This window comes from Eumetopias jubatus, unplaced genomic scaffold (genome assembly GCF_037043125.1).
Source record: "Eumetopias jubatus isolate StellerSeaLion01/CBP00866 unplaced genomic scaffold, mEumJub1_p1.0 scaffold_4, whole genome shotgun sequence".
NCBI classification, from domain to species: domain Eukaryota; kingdom Metazoa; phylum Chordata; class Mammalia; order Carnivora; family Otariidae; genus Eumetopias; species Eumetopias jubatus.
Genome location: NW_028274810.1, coordinates 144575662 through 144588517, shown reverse-complemented (window position 1 = coordinate 144588517; position 12856 = coordinate 144575662). Strand labels below are relative to the sequence as shown.

Sequence of the window (12856 nt, the reverse complement as noted above, 5' to 3'; positions counted from 1 at the left end):
ATCTTTTAGATTATCATCTGTGGAAGACAGATCATCTGTAGTTACTTGTCTCAAAGCGTAGAACTAAGAGTCGTTCAGCATTACATTGGTCAAGATGGACAAGCTGTGATTCGAGAACATTTTGACTGCCTCACAGCCAGACAGAAATTGCCTTCATACATCCTAGAAAACAGTGAACTGACAGAGTTGTGTGTGAAGGCCAAAGGAGATGAAGATTGGTCAAGAGACGTGTGCTTGGACTCTAAGTCCCCTGAGTACAGCATTGTCATTCAGGTATGAAAAGTAGGACAGTCTGGAATAGAGCAGTTTTAAAATTAAAAATTTCTCCTTGTGCTCTTTATTCAGTACAGCGCTTTAATTAAAAAATGACCTGTACAAAAGAGGGAGATCTGAAATAAGATAAAAAAAACTTTGAATATTGCTTCTCACACAGTTCCCTCCCATCCCACAGCAATACGGCTGTTGTATTCGTTCCAGTAGTTTTTAGAGCCAAGATGCTACCCCTTTCAGGTGGAGGCAAGTTATATCTTGAGAAAAATCCTGATGCTCCAGGGCTTAGGGTGGGGCTACAGGGAAAAGGGGAGGGGAGGGTGTGTCCTGCCCACTTGAGAATCTTTGCAACTGTCTGTTCCTTTTTTGTCACTTCCTCCCATTCCACCATCATCACTTTCCTTGCCATGAGAGACAAATCCTCCCCTCTCTTCTCCCACCCAGTCTTGTATTAGTCTCTCCTCATACAAATGCCTTTGTCTTTAAGCGTTGGCCTTGGGGCGCCTGAGTGGCTCAGACGGTTGGGCATCTGCCTTCGGCTCAGCTCATGATCTCCAGGTCCTGGGATCAGGCCCCACGTCGGCCTCCCTGCTCAGCAGGGAGTCTCCTTCTCCCTCTCCCTCTGCCTCTCCCCATTGCTCCTGCTCTCTCTCTCTCTCTCTCTCTCTCTGTGTGTCTCTCTGTCTCAAATGAATAAGTTAAAAAATTCTTAAGAAAACAAAAAAGAAAGCATTGGCCTCATTGACTCACTGCACATTCAATTTATGCCATAATGAAGTCTGGTTTTGCTTATTCTCTGTTTTTAATGGCTTTTTTCTATAACTTTAAACTTTTTAATCCTCCACCCTGACATATCTGCGCCTCATTTTGATTAATTAGTAAACTGTTCAGTATTTAATGGAAGCCTTTTGTACCTCATGTGCAGGTGCCATCTTCAAACAGCTCCATTTTTTATGTCTGGTGCACAGTTTTGACATTAGAACCCAACTCTCAAGTGCAACAACGAATGGTGAGTGATTTCCAACCCTAAAATATGGTATATGACTCTGACCTTTCCTGTTCTGAAATAAATTAAGGTCAGAGTGACCCAGGGAGGAGATTTACTGCAAGTTCGTTTCAGCATCAAACAGCTGGGGTACTGCAACAAAGCAAACATGGAAGTTTTTCTGTCCTTTTATTTTTATAGATTGTGTTCAGCCCTCTCTTTATCATGAGGAGTCATCTTCCAGACCCCATTATCATACATTTGGAGAAAAGGAGTCTGGGATTGAGTGAAACACAAATTATTCCAGGAAAAGGACAGGAAAAACCACTGCAAAACATAGAACCTGACCTTGTGCATCACCTAACATTTCAAGCAAGGTACTGGAAGAGTCCCTCCGTTTTCCTAGGAGAGATTCAGAAGAAAAGCAACTTTATACTATTGAGGGGAAAGAAGGAGGACAGAATTTTTTGCATGAATCCTTATCTTATGAGAATGTTATTTTGTAGTTGCCCTGCCTAGTGTTCTCTTATCCTCTTCAATGGTTTTGGATAAAATTCAGCGTCTTTCATTAAACTTAGATATAAACAAGAGGGATTGGAAAATTTAACTGACACATAATTTCTCTAGTGGAAGAAGAGATGACTAGAGCTCTCACCCAGGCATGTGGGGGGCGGGCACAGGGAGAAGGGGCCAGGGCCCGGACCATCCAAAAACTGCGTCACCAATCCCTAAATCCCCAAAAATTGACTCAGTGTCAAAAAAGGTATTGGTCTATAATATATCTATAGTTCGATTTTTTTCAATAAATTGTATATCACCTTAGAAACCTGATACTTACTCCTGTTTTTTCTTTTCCATTTCCTAGAGAAGAAGACGATCCTTCCCACTGTGCCATTCCTATCTCAACCTCCCTCATTAAGCAAATAGCCACCAAGATACACCCTGGAGGCACAGTTAATCAGATCCTTGACGAATTCTATGGGCCAGAAAAGTCCCTTCAACCCACGTGGCCCTATAATAAAAAGGATTCTGACAGGTAATGTTCTCCAGAATCTTTTTCTACAAACATTTCTCAATATTAATAAATGACCATTCACCAAAATGTTAGATACCATAAAAGGTTTTTAAAGATTGATTTGAGAGAGAGTGAGAGAGGGCAAGCAAGGGGAGGGGCAGAGGGAGAGGGAGAGAGAGAGAATCTCAAGCAGACTCCCCGCTGAGCGTGGAGCCTGACACAGGGCTCCATCCTAGGACTCTGGGATCATGACCTGAGCCGAAATCGAGTTAGCCACTTAACTGACTGAGCCACCCAGGCGCCCCAAAAGGTGTTTTAAAAAGATATTTGCATGCATATATCAGAATATGACCTTTTATCCTCTGGGTAGATGTATTTTATTTATGGACTGCTTTGCTCATAATGTAGAACATAATTGCATGAGAAGTTTCTCCTGAATGCAAATTCAGCATTGGATGATTCTAGTGTGAAGAGGTGTCATACAAGAGCATTGTGTGTCTGGAATCCTTAAACATATTTCATGAATACTGAAGTCATCGTATTTCATTGAGTCTCTTGGATGTGCTATTTGGAACAGGAATGAACAGCTGAGTCAGTGGGATAGCCCAATGCGAGTGAAGCTGTCAGTCTGGAAGCCATATGTTAGAACCTTGTTGATAGAGCTTCTACCCTGGGCCCTGCTTATCAATCAGTCCAAGTGGGACCTCTGGCTGTTTGAAGGAGAGAAGATTGTTCTACAGGTTCCTGCTGGCAAAATTATTATCCCTCCTAATTTTCAGGTACTGTAAGTTTTTTTTTTTAGCTAATATGAATTCTTTTCTTTCAACAACTAGCCTTTATTCTGAGGTCGCATTTATATTCCTAACAGAATCAGTTGTAGAAAACTGTACTCTTAGATGCATATGTAAGGGGTATGGAATGTTCTTTGATATTCAAAGACATCTCAGATGTCTTTTTTTTTCCCCATCAGCAGAATTCATGCTTGAGTTACCATTAAATTTGATAACTTGTACTAGTTACATTTTCATTTTCATTGTGTACAGGATATTTGACAAGCATTAGGATTGGCCTACTCAGGGTATGTTAAGGATATAGAGCCATATTCTCTGCTAACCCGCTCCCTAGATAGACTTGTGGTTCTTACAGAAATTCTCAGAGATCTGCAAGGTGGGTAAAATTGAGGATTTCTGAGCAACTATTTTTGTCAGGGCCCTTTTTCCCTTATAAGTGGACCTAGATGTCCATAATCATGGATGTCCACCCAACTGTTGATAATAACAATATGGAGTCATTACTGGCATTGGTGGTGGCGGGGGTCGGGGGAGGGACCGTAATGTAAAACAGAATTTCACAGCAAGACTATATTCCATCACAAGAGAACTTTCTTGATAAGGCTAACCCATTTCAAGAAAGCACATAAATCTGTAAGAAAATAGAATGCAAGGAACTCCTAAATAAAATGCTTTCCTGGTGGGGAACAATTGAAGAGTCCTTTTTTTGAGCTCTAGTTCATGAACATCTTTATTCAATTGCATTTTTCCTGTGTGGTTTTTTTTTTTTTTTTAATAATCAGATGATGTTACCTTATGGAATTGGAATGTTGACCTACATGTACCTAAGGTTGCATATTATTCTTTAGTCAAATGAAATGAAACCCTCCATTTTTAAGTCTTTGTTATTTATAGGGGAGCCACAGTTTGGGTTGGGGGTCTTTTTTCCCCTTCCATAAATATGAATTGCATTGTGAATGAAAGAAAACATTTCTCTGAGAACTAAAATAAAATGTATGTTGCCATTACAAAAACAAAAACAAAACTCATAAAGGGATTTGGTTGCTTAAGTAGACTTATTATATAATATAAAAAAATTCCTGTGAATTGAGGTAAAACTATCAAAGTTAAGAAAAATACTTTATAATTGAGGCATTATTCTTCTAGGAGCCTTTTCAAATTGGAATATACTGGGCAAATACAAACACTGTGCACAAGTCAGTAGCAATTAAACTGGTCCATAACCTGACGTCTCCAAAGTGGAAAGATGGAGGTAATGGTGAGGTTGTGTCATTGGACGAAGAAGGGTTTGTTGATGCTGAAATAAGACTTGGTGCTTTCCCAGGACATCAGAAGGTAGGATCAAAGTCTGCGTGGCTCAGGGGGAATAGCATGCCATCTCTTCAACCTATTTAATATGAGTCTACCCTTTTCTTTTTAGTCCCTTTTTGGCATCACATGCTCTAGACAACTTATAACAGTGAAACATGTGATTTCTTAGACCTCTCTGTTCCACAGGGTTTTTTTTTTTTCCTTTACCAGTGATAAAAGCCATGTCACATAATTTATCCAATAACCACTCTGTTTCAGAACACTCAGCAGTCACTTGATGGATCGTAGGTGGGGGAAAAAAATGAACTTATTCCAAAATATCAATAAATTGTAGTTGGCCTCCGTTTCTTAGAGCAGGAAGTAGAGTTGCTAACATTCTGAGTGCTGAGGGAAAGGACAAACCTCTCATAGCAAAGGTTATGTTCCTGGAAAGGGCATCATGAGCAACATCGACTCTAATCTTCCCATAGAACCTAGGGTTATGAGGGAGTTCTGTTCCTGAACAGAGAAATGGTACCCAGGATGATATGAATACAGAAAACCTACTTCATCAGTTATTTAACTAAATACAAATGGTGTATGATTTTCAGCATCAATCTTTTCTAAAGTCTATGAAAAGCAATTAAGTGGAGTAATACAGTAACAAATCACATTAACCTGTGTGTACAGCAGCACAATATCATAGTGCCCCGTGTCGAGCTCTCATGCTGTACTTCATACTATCTTCATTATCTTAGCCCTCCCAAATCGGAAGAAGGGCTACTTCATCAGAGTAGCACGATTCAGAATGACCCTTCTCTGGGGAGAAGTTAGATTTTGACAGGCTTCTTTGAAGAGCTTCTTGAAAAAAAGTTAGTGTCATTTGGTAAGTTTTTAAAAATAAATTTCTCTGATACAAAGAAGTTGGTTTCTCTTCAGTATTCAAGGCTGGTATCCATTTCCTCAGAGTTGTCTGGGCAACACATGTTTATGCACTGCTGGCCAAGACTGTAACATGGGTGTAAACGGCAAAGAGCTGTAAGCGTGAATCACCCAAAGCTGAAGACTTGTAAGTTGAGATCGACCATCAAAACCTGGAAAAGAATGTCACAATACACAGTCTAACACCCAATACCTCCAGCACCTCACAAAGTGGCCACAGCAAGTGCTGAATAAATGTGAATGAACAGACTGTTGGAAATTATATTATTATATATATATTTATATCTCCTTTTTCTTTCCTAGTGATTCTCAAACTCTTTAGTCCCAGGACCCCTTTACTCTCTCCAAAATCATTGCAGACCTCTAAAACCCTTTTGTTTATGTGGGTTTTAGCCACTGATATCCATCAAACAAGAAATTAACACAAAAACTTTAGAATGCAAGGATACACAAACATACATTCTGTTAGCCATGACGGCGATGGCATCATAGGTCATATGACCCCTGGAGAACTCCACTGTACGCTCACTAGAGAATTAGAGCAGAAAAGACAATAGCATCTTGGTAGTAGTATGAAAATAGTTTTGACCTTTGGACCCCCTAAAATGATCTCAAAGACTCCCTCACACACGTACCAGGGTCCCAGGCCACATTCATTCACTCAGGGAACCGCTGTCATGACATTATCACTTACTAAGTGGGGATAGTTAGGCAATAAGTATCTTCTCTGAGCACCTGTCCCTCATAAAGCGCGGTACGGGAATGAGAGGGTATGTGGAGGTTAAGAGCAGTACCGTGGAATCAGACTGCATGGTGTCCAATCCCAACTGTCTTTATGACCGTGGGCAAGTTACTTAACCGCTTTGAGCCTCCTTTCCCTCTTCTATAAAATGGGGCTAAGAATAGCTGCCCCGTGTGGGTTTTGTGAGGATTCTGTGAGTTAACACGCATCAATACTGGCAGGCAATCAACAGGCAGCACAGAAGAAAGCAACATATGAGGTCCAATCCTTGTTTTGTTTTGTTTTGTTTTTTATCATCATCACTGTTAAAGTTCTCAGAACGCCCAGTGGTCCACACTAGGCCTTTTGGCAAGGTAGCTGCTGGGATGAGCGTGAGGCAAAGGGGGAGGAATGCTTAACTGAATTCTTTATGTTGAAAAGATGAGTGACATCTGTTTACATAAAAGTGTTTATAAATAAATATTTTGTGAGGGAATTGGTTAAATACTTGAAAACAAGTCTCTATCACTCTACCATAGCAGCAGAAAGAACTGGTTCACTGGGATACCCTGTTGTAAATAGTGACCCCTTTTAGGGGTGGGGACATTTTTGAGACTGAGGGGGGGACTCCGATAAATACTCTGGAACAAAAGGTAAAATTGGTACTATCCTGGGCAAACCAATAGATAAAATGACCTTTTAAAAATAAGAAATTTTTCTATGCCTTATAATATTTTTTGCCTTAATCTATTTTATAAAAATTATTCTTTCCTCAATTGTCTTGCAGTTATGTCAATTCTGCATTTCCTCCATGGTACAGCAGGGCATACAAATTATTCAGATTGAAGACAAGACTATAATAATCAATAATATGCCATATCAAATATTCTACAAACCGCAGTTATCTGTCTCCAAACCCCACTCTGGAAAGGAGGTAAGCGGTTCATAACCTGATTGATTTGTCTTCGGTTTTGATACATTAGCAATAAGTAAGATTAATTTTTTAGCCTAGAAAAAATAAAAAAACTAACACCGAATGTAGGTAAAAAGAAATTTATTTGTTACTGAACGAAAACCATGGATGCCCTGGTCAGCACTTGCAAGGTAATTAACGAGCAGAAATCCTACAAAAGCAGCGGATCCTGACACACGGCCGGATTAGTGCCACCTGCACCCCATCTGCTCAGGACTGCAGCACACTCTTCCAGCACGCTTGCTAACCCAGAGCCCCAGCAGCAGGGACGTGGGCCTGAGGACTGGCCCCTGGGTCTCAGGGAAAAGAACATCTGCCTCCCAGGCTGCGGGGCCAAGAGGAGCCATGTGGTCAGAAGGCTGGGCCCCAACGGAGCCAGGGATTTGGGAGCACTGAGTTCTCTGCCCACAAGGAGAGTAACTGTGAAAATGTACCAGCTCATTTATGTGGCCGTCTCACTGGCAGAATATGCAGAAAATGAATCCAAGAAGGGTTTTTGATTCACTTCTTTATACAATTAAAATGATCACTTGTATTTTGAGGGAATAATGAGATCTTTTAAAAGGACTTAAACACATAATATGCTAAGTGGCCTACTATTGTTCTGTGCTATTGAAACTATCACACAGGAACATATTTTCTTTATTTACCTCTGTCTGCATTTATTTTTATCCTTTCAGCTCCTAAAAATTACATTAGGACAGTAAAATGGGATGAAAGTCTTACTCTTCTAAGCTTACGGTGCATTATGGTATTTCCAAAAATGTCAGAATGAGTAGAATTTCATCTTGGTTCATCGAAGTATTGATAGGATACGTGACCAGAAGTACCCAGCTGGGAAATAGAGGTCAACAATGTTCTCATTTTAGGTGAGGATTTGGCCAGAGAATGAGCATGTGAGCAGATAATTCTCCTGCTTCTCCCCACCCCCCCCCCGCAACAGTTTTCTGAGACACTGGGTCAGGGCTTTCCACATGGACATTTCCTCATCTGAAAATAGGCATAATTTCACACTGCTTGCAGGTTTTGGGTGACGACTAAATGAGATACTAGGAGTAAAAAGGCTCAACACTCAGGAAGTGGTAGTGGCCAACAGGAGCCACACCACCAGCATCGCAGTGAATTGATTTGCCTCGGCTTCCTGGAGACCAGGGGAAGGCCCACGTTCTTCTGGGCAGCTGAGGAGTGTCCCCTTTTTCAACCCCACCGTGCTTCAGGCAGGTGTGCGAACTTTTTTAAAGACACATGCAAATCCCTAGCCTCTCAGGGGAGACCGTGTGGAACAGTGGGAAAACCACCAAACAGGAAGCAGGAAGCCAGGCGCTGGCAGGGCTTTGCCACCTCACCGCCTCTGTGATGTTGGACAAGTCGTCAGCTCTCTGGGAAGCAGCTTCCTCAGATGTGAAAGAGGAGTTTTAAATAAAGTATCTCTCAAGGTCCTTTTAAGGCTGAAATCCCGAGACTCTCTACCATACCACAAACCCTGTGGAATTTCAACCGACGGTTGGGATCAGAGTTTCCTCCTCCCTCAGGATGAGCCTTACATGAAAATCGTCTTCTGTGCTCCCAGTCCATCAGCTCTCTTCTTCCCAAGGCCCCGCAGGGCTCACCCTTTTGGTTCAGCCATCCCTATCCGAGAGGACTCCCTTCCCAACATGTGGCATGTCTACCCTTACGACATCTGGATTGTTGCAGTACCTGGGGGCCGTTGAGGACTTTGCATCACCTTCTAAATCACCCCAGCCTTATCAAGTCTCATTATGTCTAGGAAAGCAGACCCTGCTCCCACTGCTTGTAATGGGCTCATTAGGGTTTTCTCGTGGGACTGGGATTCTAACATGCCCATGACCCCCACCTGCCTACCTCCTGAGAATCCATGGTTATGGTTTCTTAGAAGCTGTGCCTTCAAAAGCTTAGCTTCTCTCCATTGGTGTAGCCACTGTGCTATCTCGGCATTGTCTTTTTCTTTTTTTCAGTATTTTCACGTTCCAGACAGTGCTACTTTCAGCATTTGCCCCGGGGGAGAGCAGCCTGCTGTGAAATCCAGCTCCCTTCCTTGCTGGGACTTAATGCCTGATATCAGCCGGTCACCGCTGGACACATCCCTGCTTCAGAAACAGATCTTGCTGGCCTTTTCTCCCGCAGCAGGTGCCGCCAGCTCCCAGTGCTGGAGCCTGCCCGCCATAGTTAGACAAGAGTTTCCCAGACAGAGTGTAGCAGTGCCCTTCGGAACCTGCGGGGAAAATGGCTTCTGCACCAGGTACATCCGTGTGAACGCCCTTCTTTGCTCATCAGTGCAGCTCTTCATCCAGGTGCCGTGCTCCCTGGATGTAAAACTAGGTTTTACTTTTATTTTTAATGGCTTCTAGACAATTGTATGCAATTGGGCATGTGTTGTGATCACATGTGGCTTGCCCTGGCGTACTACTGATGAGATTTTTCCCTAGTGCTGATGCAGCTTATCCTGGGGCAGGGGGTGGAGGGGATGTGATAGTGTTTTTCCCATAGATTAGTGGCAATACATCTCAAGGAAAAGATCGCCTTCTGTGAGGACTTCTTAGCCTCTGTCAAGGGTTAAAATATGAGGGAGGCCAAGTTGGAAAACCTTTTTCCTTTCCCATATTTTACGTCGACTTCAAAATGGAATTTTTCTTTAAAAGTCATTAAGAGAGATAACTTAGATAAACACAAGTCACAGAAGACTCTGTTCTGTGGTTGTTCCCCCACGTAAGTTGCTCCAATTACCGATTACCAATTATGCAAATAACAACCACAGAATCAAGCCGGAGACATGTAATGGTTTGTTCAGACTGGACTTTTAGTTTGTGGTTGTTTTGCATGCAATACATCCCTTCTGGAGCTGTCAGGAATAACTTATTTATGGTATATGTAAAAAGTACAAAAGAAAACATCTCGTCATCTTACCAGAGGTGCCTTCTTCTCGTGATTGAGAATTTACGGACTTTATTTGAGACTTTCGCTCTCCTAACTTTTTGATGTCTACAGAGATTTCTTGTAGTCATAGTTTAAAAGATAACTTCCTAACTCGTGTTATCCATAATAGTAAGGCCCTGTTCCCTACATACATCCCTTCTTCTTTCACAGCATTCAGAAATATCCCTCATTTTATAAATACTTTTCATCTCTGATCCTGGACAGGCGTGGTTATATTTATATTCTGGCTGGAGAAGTTAAGTGTGGGGAGTTTAAAGAAGCATTTTTGAAAGTGATGTGAACCTATGTCAAGAAAACAAAATTTATTTTTAAAACTGAAAGACAGAATCTTAAGTAAGATTGCATTTGGGAATGATGTTTAAAATTCTAAGAATTGTAAGACATGATTTTATTAATATAATTTAATCTTATCTGTGAATACTAAACTAGATATTAGATTGAAAATACCATATGTTAGTCCTGGCCCCTAGCTTTCTTGGCTAGCAAGAAGAAATTCTCTGAGGTTGGCTTGCCCCGGCTCTTTCAAAATTAGGCTGGGAAAAGAACTTTGGTATGTATCCAAGGACCGCACTCTGCCAGTGAATTCACTTCCTACAGCCCCATCTCCTCCTGTCTCTCTCCTCCCCTCGCTCTACAGTGCACGTTGGATGGTGTTATTAAGATGATTTCCCCACATGCTAATGGACAGCTCACTGGCATTTCAGACAAATACTATCTTTGGGAAGGACTCACACTGGTGAACAGGATAAATGGCAAATGAGAAATCAACGCATTATCAACTCCTTTTCATCCGTGTAAACTGAGGGACCCATTTGGCAAATACCCGATTCCTTTGGTTAATATGATCAGTCCATACAATTTAAACTGCAGAGAGGATTTTTTTTTTCCTGTTTTGATATGAAATATTGTTTGGTCATCTCTGGTGTGAACTGGAAAGTTTCTGTCTCTCCACTGCAGGGCAGCCTGTGCCCACACAGCAGTTTTTCCAGTGCCAATTAAGACCGCTTTGCCCTTGGTGGTCAAAGTGGAGATCACGTAAAGTACGATGATGTTGTGAATATTGACAGCAGGCGTTATGAGCCTGCCTACCTTTAGAATATAAAAAGAGCAAGTACCCAGATTCTCTAGCATTCCTTCTAAAAGCACATCAGCTCCTCTTGTGCCAAAACTTAGCAGGCACTGTTAAGGAAGAAGGCACTCTGTGTGAAGAGTTTACACAGCACCTTTGCACAGAGGAAAGCAGAGTAGGAGGCAGGGTTAGCACAAGGTTAGCTCTAATTCTCTCAAGTGGTAGAAGTTATGTTTTTCCCCTTTTAAGTAATTTTTTACGTCTTTGAATATTTTATGATAATCATGTGTTAATGTTGTCATGAAAAACATCGGTAAAGCTATAATTAGCATATGACAGTTAGTGGATGAGAGGGTGGCCTCCTTTCTCTGGAAACATTTCCCCTGGTGGATAAAAGAGAAGGCATTGTAGAGTGGTGAGTATTACAAATCTGAATAAATATGGACCAGGAGAGTAAGCATTCATTTTTTTCTAAATCACTTCTGTCATTTGATCTGATTTCATTCTAGGGCGGTAGCACTGACATATCAAGAACACTTTGGAGTGACTTACTTAACCCTCTCAGAAGACCCTAGTCCGCGAATAATTTTCCACAACAGATGTCCGGTAACAATCCTTATAAAGGAAAACATTAAAGGTATATATTATAGCATTGAATTTAAATCATATAAAACCTATATTCTTTGCAGAGGTTTTTAATTCAGTAGCTACCCGTGATCCTGTGAAGAATGTTTAAATAAACAGAGGCGCCTGGGTGGCTTAGTCGTTAGGCATCTGCCTTCGGCTCAGGTCATGATCCTGGGATCGAGCCCCGCATCAGGCTCCCTGCTCGACGGGAAGCCTGCTTCTCCCTCCCCCACTCCCCCTGCTTGTGTTCCTTCTCTCGTTGTCTCTCTCTCTCTCTCTCTCTCTTTCTGTCAAATAAATTAAATAAAATCTTTAAAAAAAAAGTATCATTCATCCCTCTTCAAGAAGTTTCCCCTGCCACATTATGTTTAATATCCCTTTGTCTTTGTCTTCAAGGCTTAAGTCTGCATATGCCTTTTTTTTATTTCAGATATTCCAAAGTTTGAGGTTTATTGCAGAAGAATTCCTTCTGAGTGCTCAATTCATCATGAACTGTATCATCAGATTTCTAGTTATCCAGACTGTAAGACCAAAGACTTACTTCCCAGCCTCTTCCTGAGAGTAGAATCTCTGGAGGACGTAACAACTGAGTGGAGTGATGCTGTCGACATCAACAACCAGGGGACACAGGTTAGTGAGCCACGCGTCTTCCTGCCACGGCCCAGACACAAATGCCCTTTTCTAAGCGTTCCACGCTTGTCTGTTTTTGAACAGAGTTTTCCAAATGCTGCACTTCTTGTCTCTGTGAGGATGCATGTGTATCCATTTTTACATCCTCATTTGGTTATAAATTCTCAAATACAAGTCTGTATCTCCAAAATGTACTTACAACTGTTAACCAGCGCGGAGCACTTGGTAAAGGCAAGCCCCTGTTGGGTCTAATCCAAGGTCAAAAATGAAATACAGTTGTTAAGACTTCTTTATATAGAGGGTAGTGCTACTGTCTAGATTTTAGGAAAATCATAATGCCAACCCTAGATTCATCCCCTCTTTTGAAAGTTTCAAAACTTAATCTAAAAATATACATATTTTTGCTGAAAGTACGTAACAGTCTGCAAATATAAGTACAGTTGAAAAACCCTGAACAGATATATGTCCCGATTTGTCTGTCTTACTCTCCGTGTTGGTGGTGGTTTATTTTTATTGAAAATGGCATGTGATCCCAGCATTTCACATCTGCGGTACTGAAAATTTGCCAAGGTTAGGTGTATGACTGAA

At 41.5% G+C, this 12856-nt stretch overlaps 1 protein-coding gene across 6 annotated transcripts in view; it reads left to right on the top strand.

Annotated features, from left to right (window-relative positions):
* Positions 1-12856, top strand: part of VPS13B (vacuolar protein sorting 13 homolog B) — a 750734-nt gene that overhangs the window by 695945 nt on the left and 41933 nt on the right. For all 6 annotated transcript variants that reach the window (XM_028108562.1, XM_028108579.1, XM_028108553.1 and 3 more), the window contains 10 exons: positions 10-273; positions 1196-1279; positions 1457-1632; positions 2121-2291; positions 2848-3049; positions 4208-4396; positions 6802-6948; positions 8964-9247; positions 11521-11648; positions 12069-12268. In XM_028108562.1, the coding sequence (XP_027964363.1) occupies positions 10-273; positions 1196-1279; positions 1457-1632; positions 2121-2291; positions 2848-3049; positions 4208-4396; positions 6802-6948; positions 8964-9247; positions 11521-11648; positions 12069-12268 (1845 nt within the window). The remainder of the gene's footprint in view (positions 1-9; positions 274-1195; positions 1280-1456; positions 1633-2120; positions 2292-2847; positions 3050-4207; positions 4397-6801; positions 6949-8963; positions 9248-11520; positions 11649-12068; positions 12269-12856) is intronic.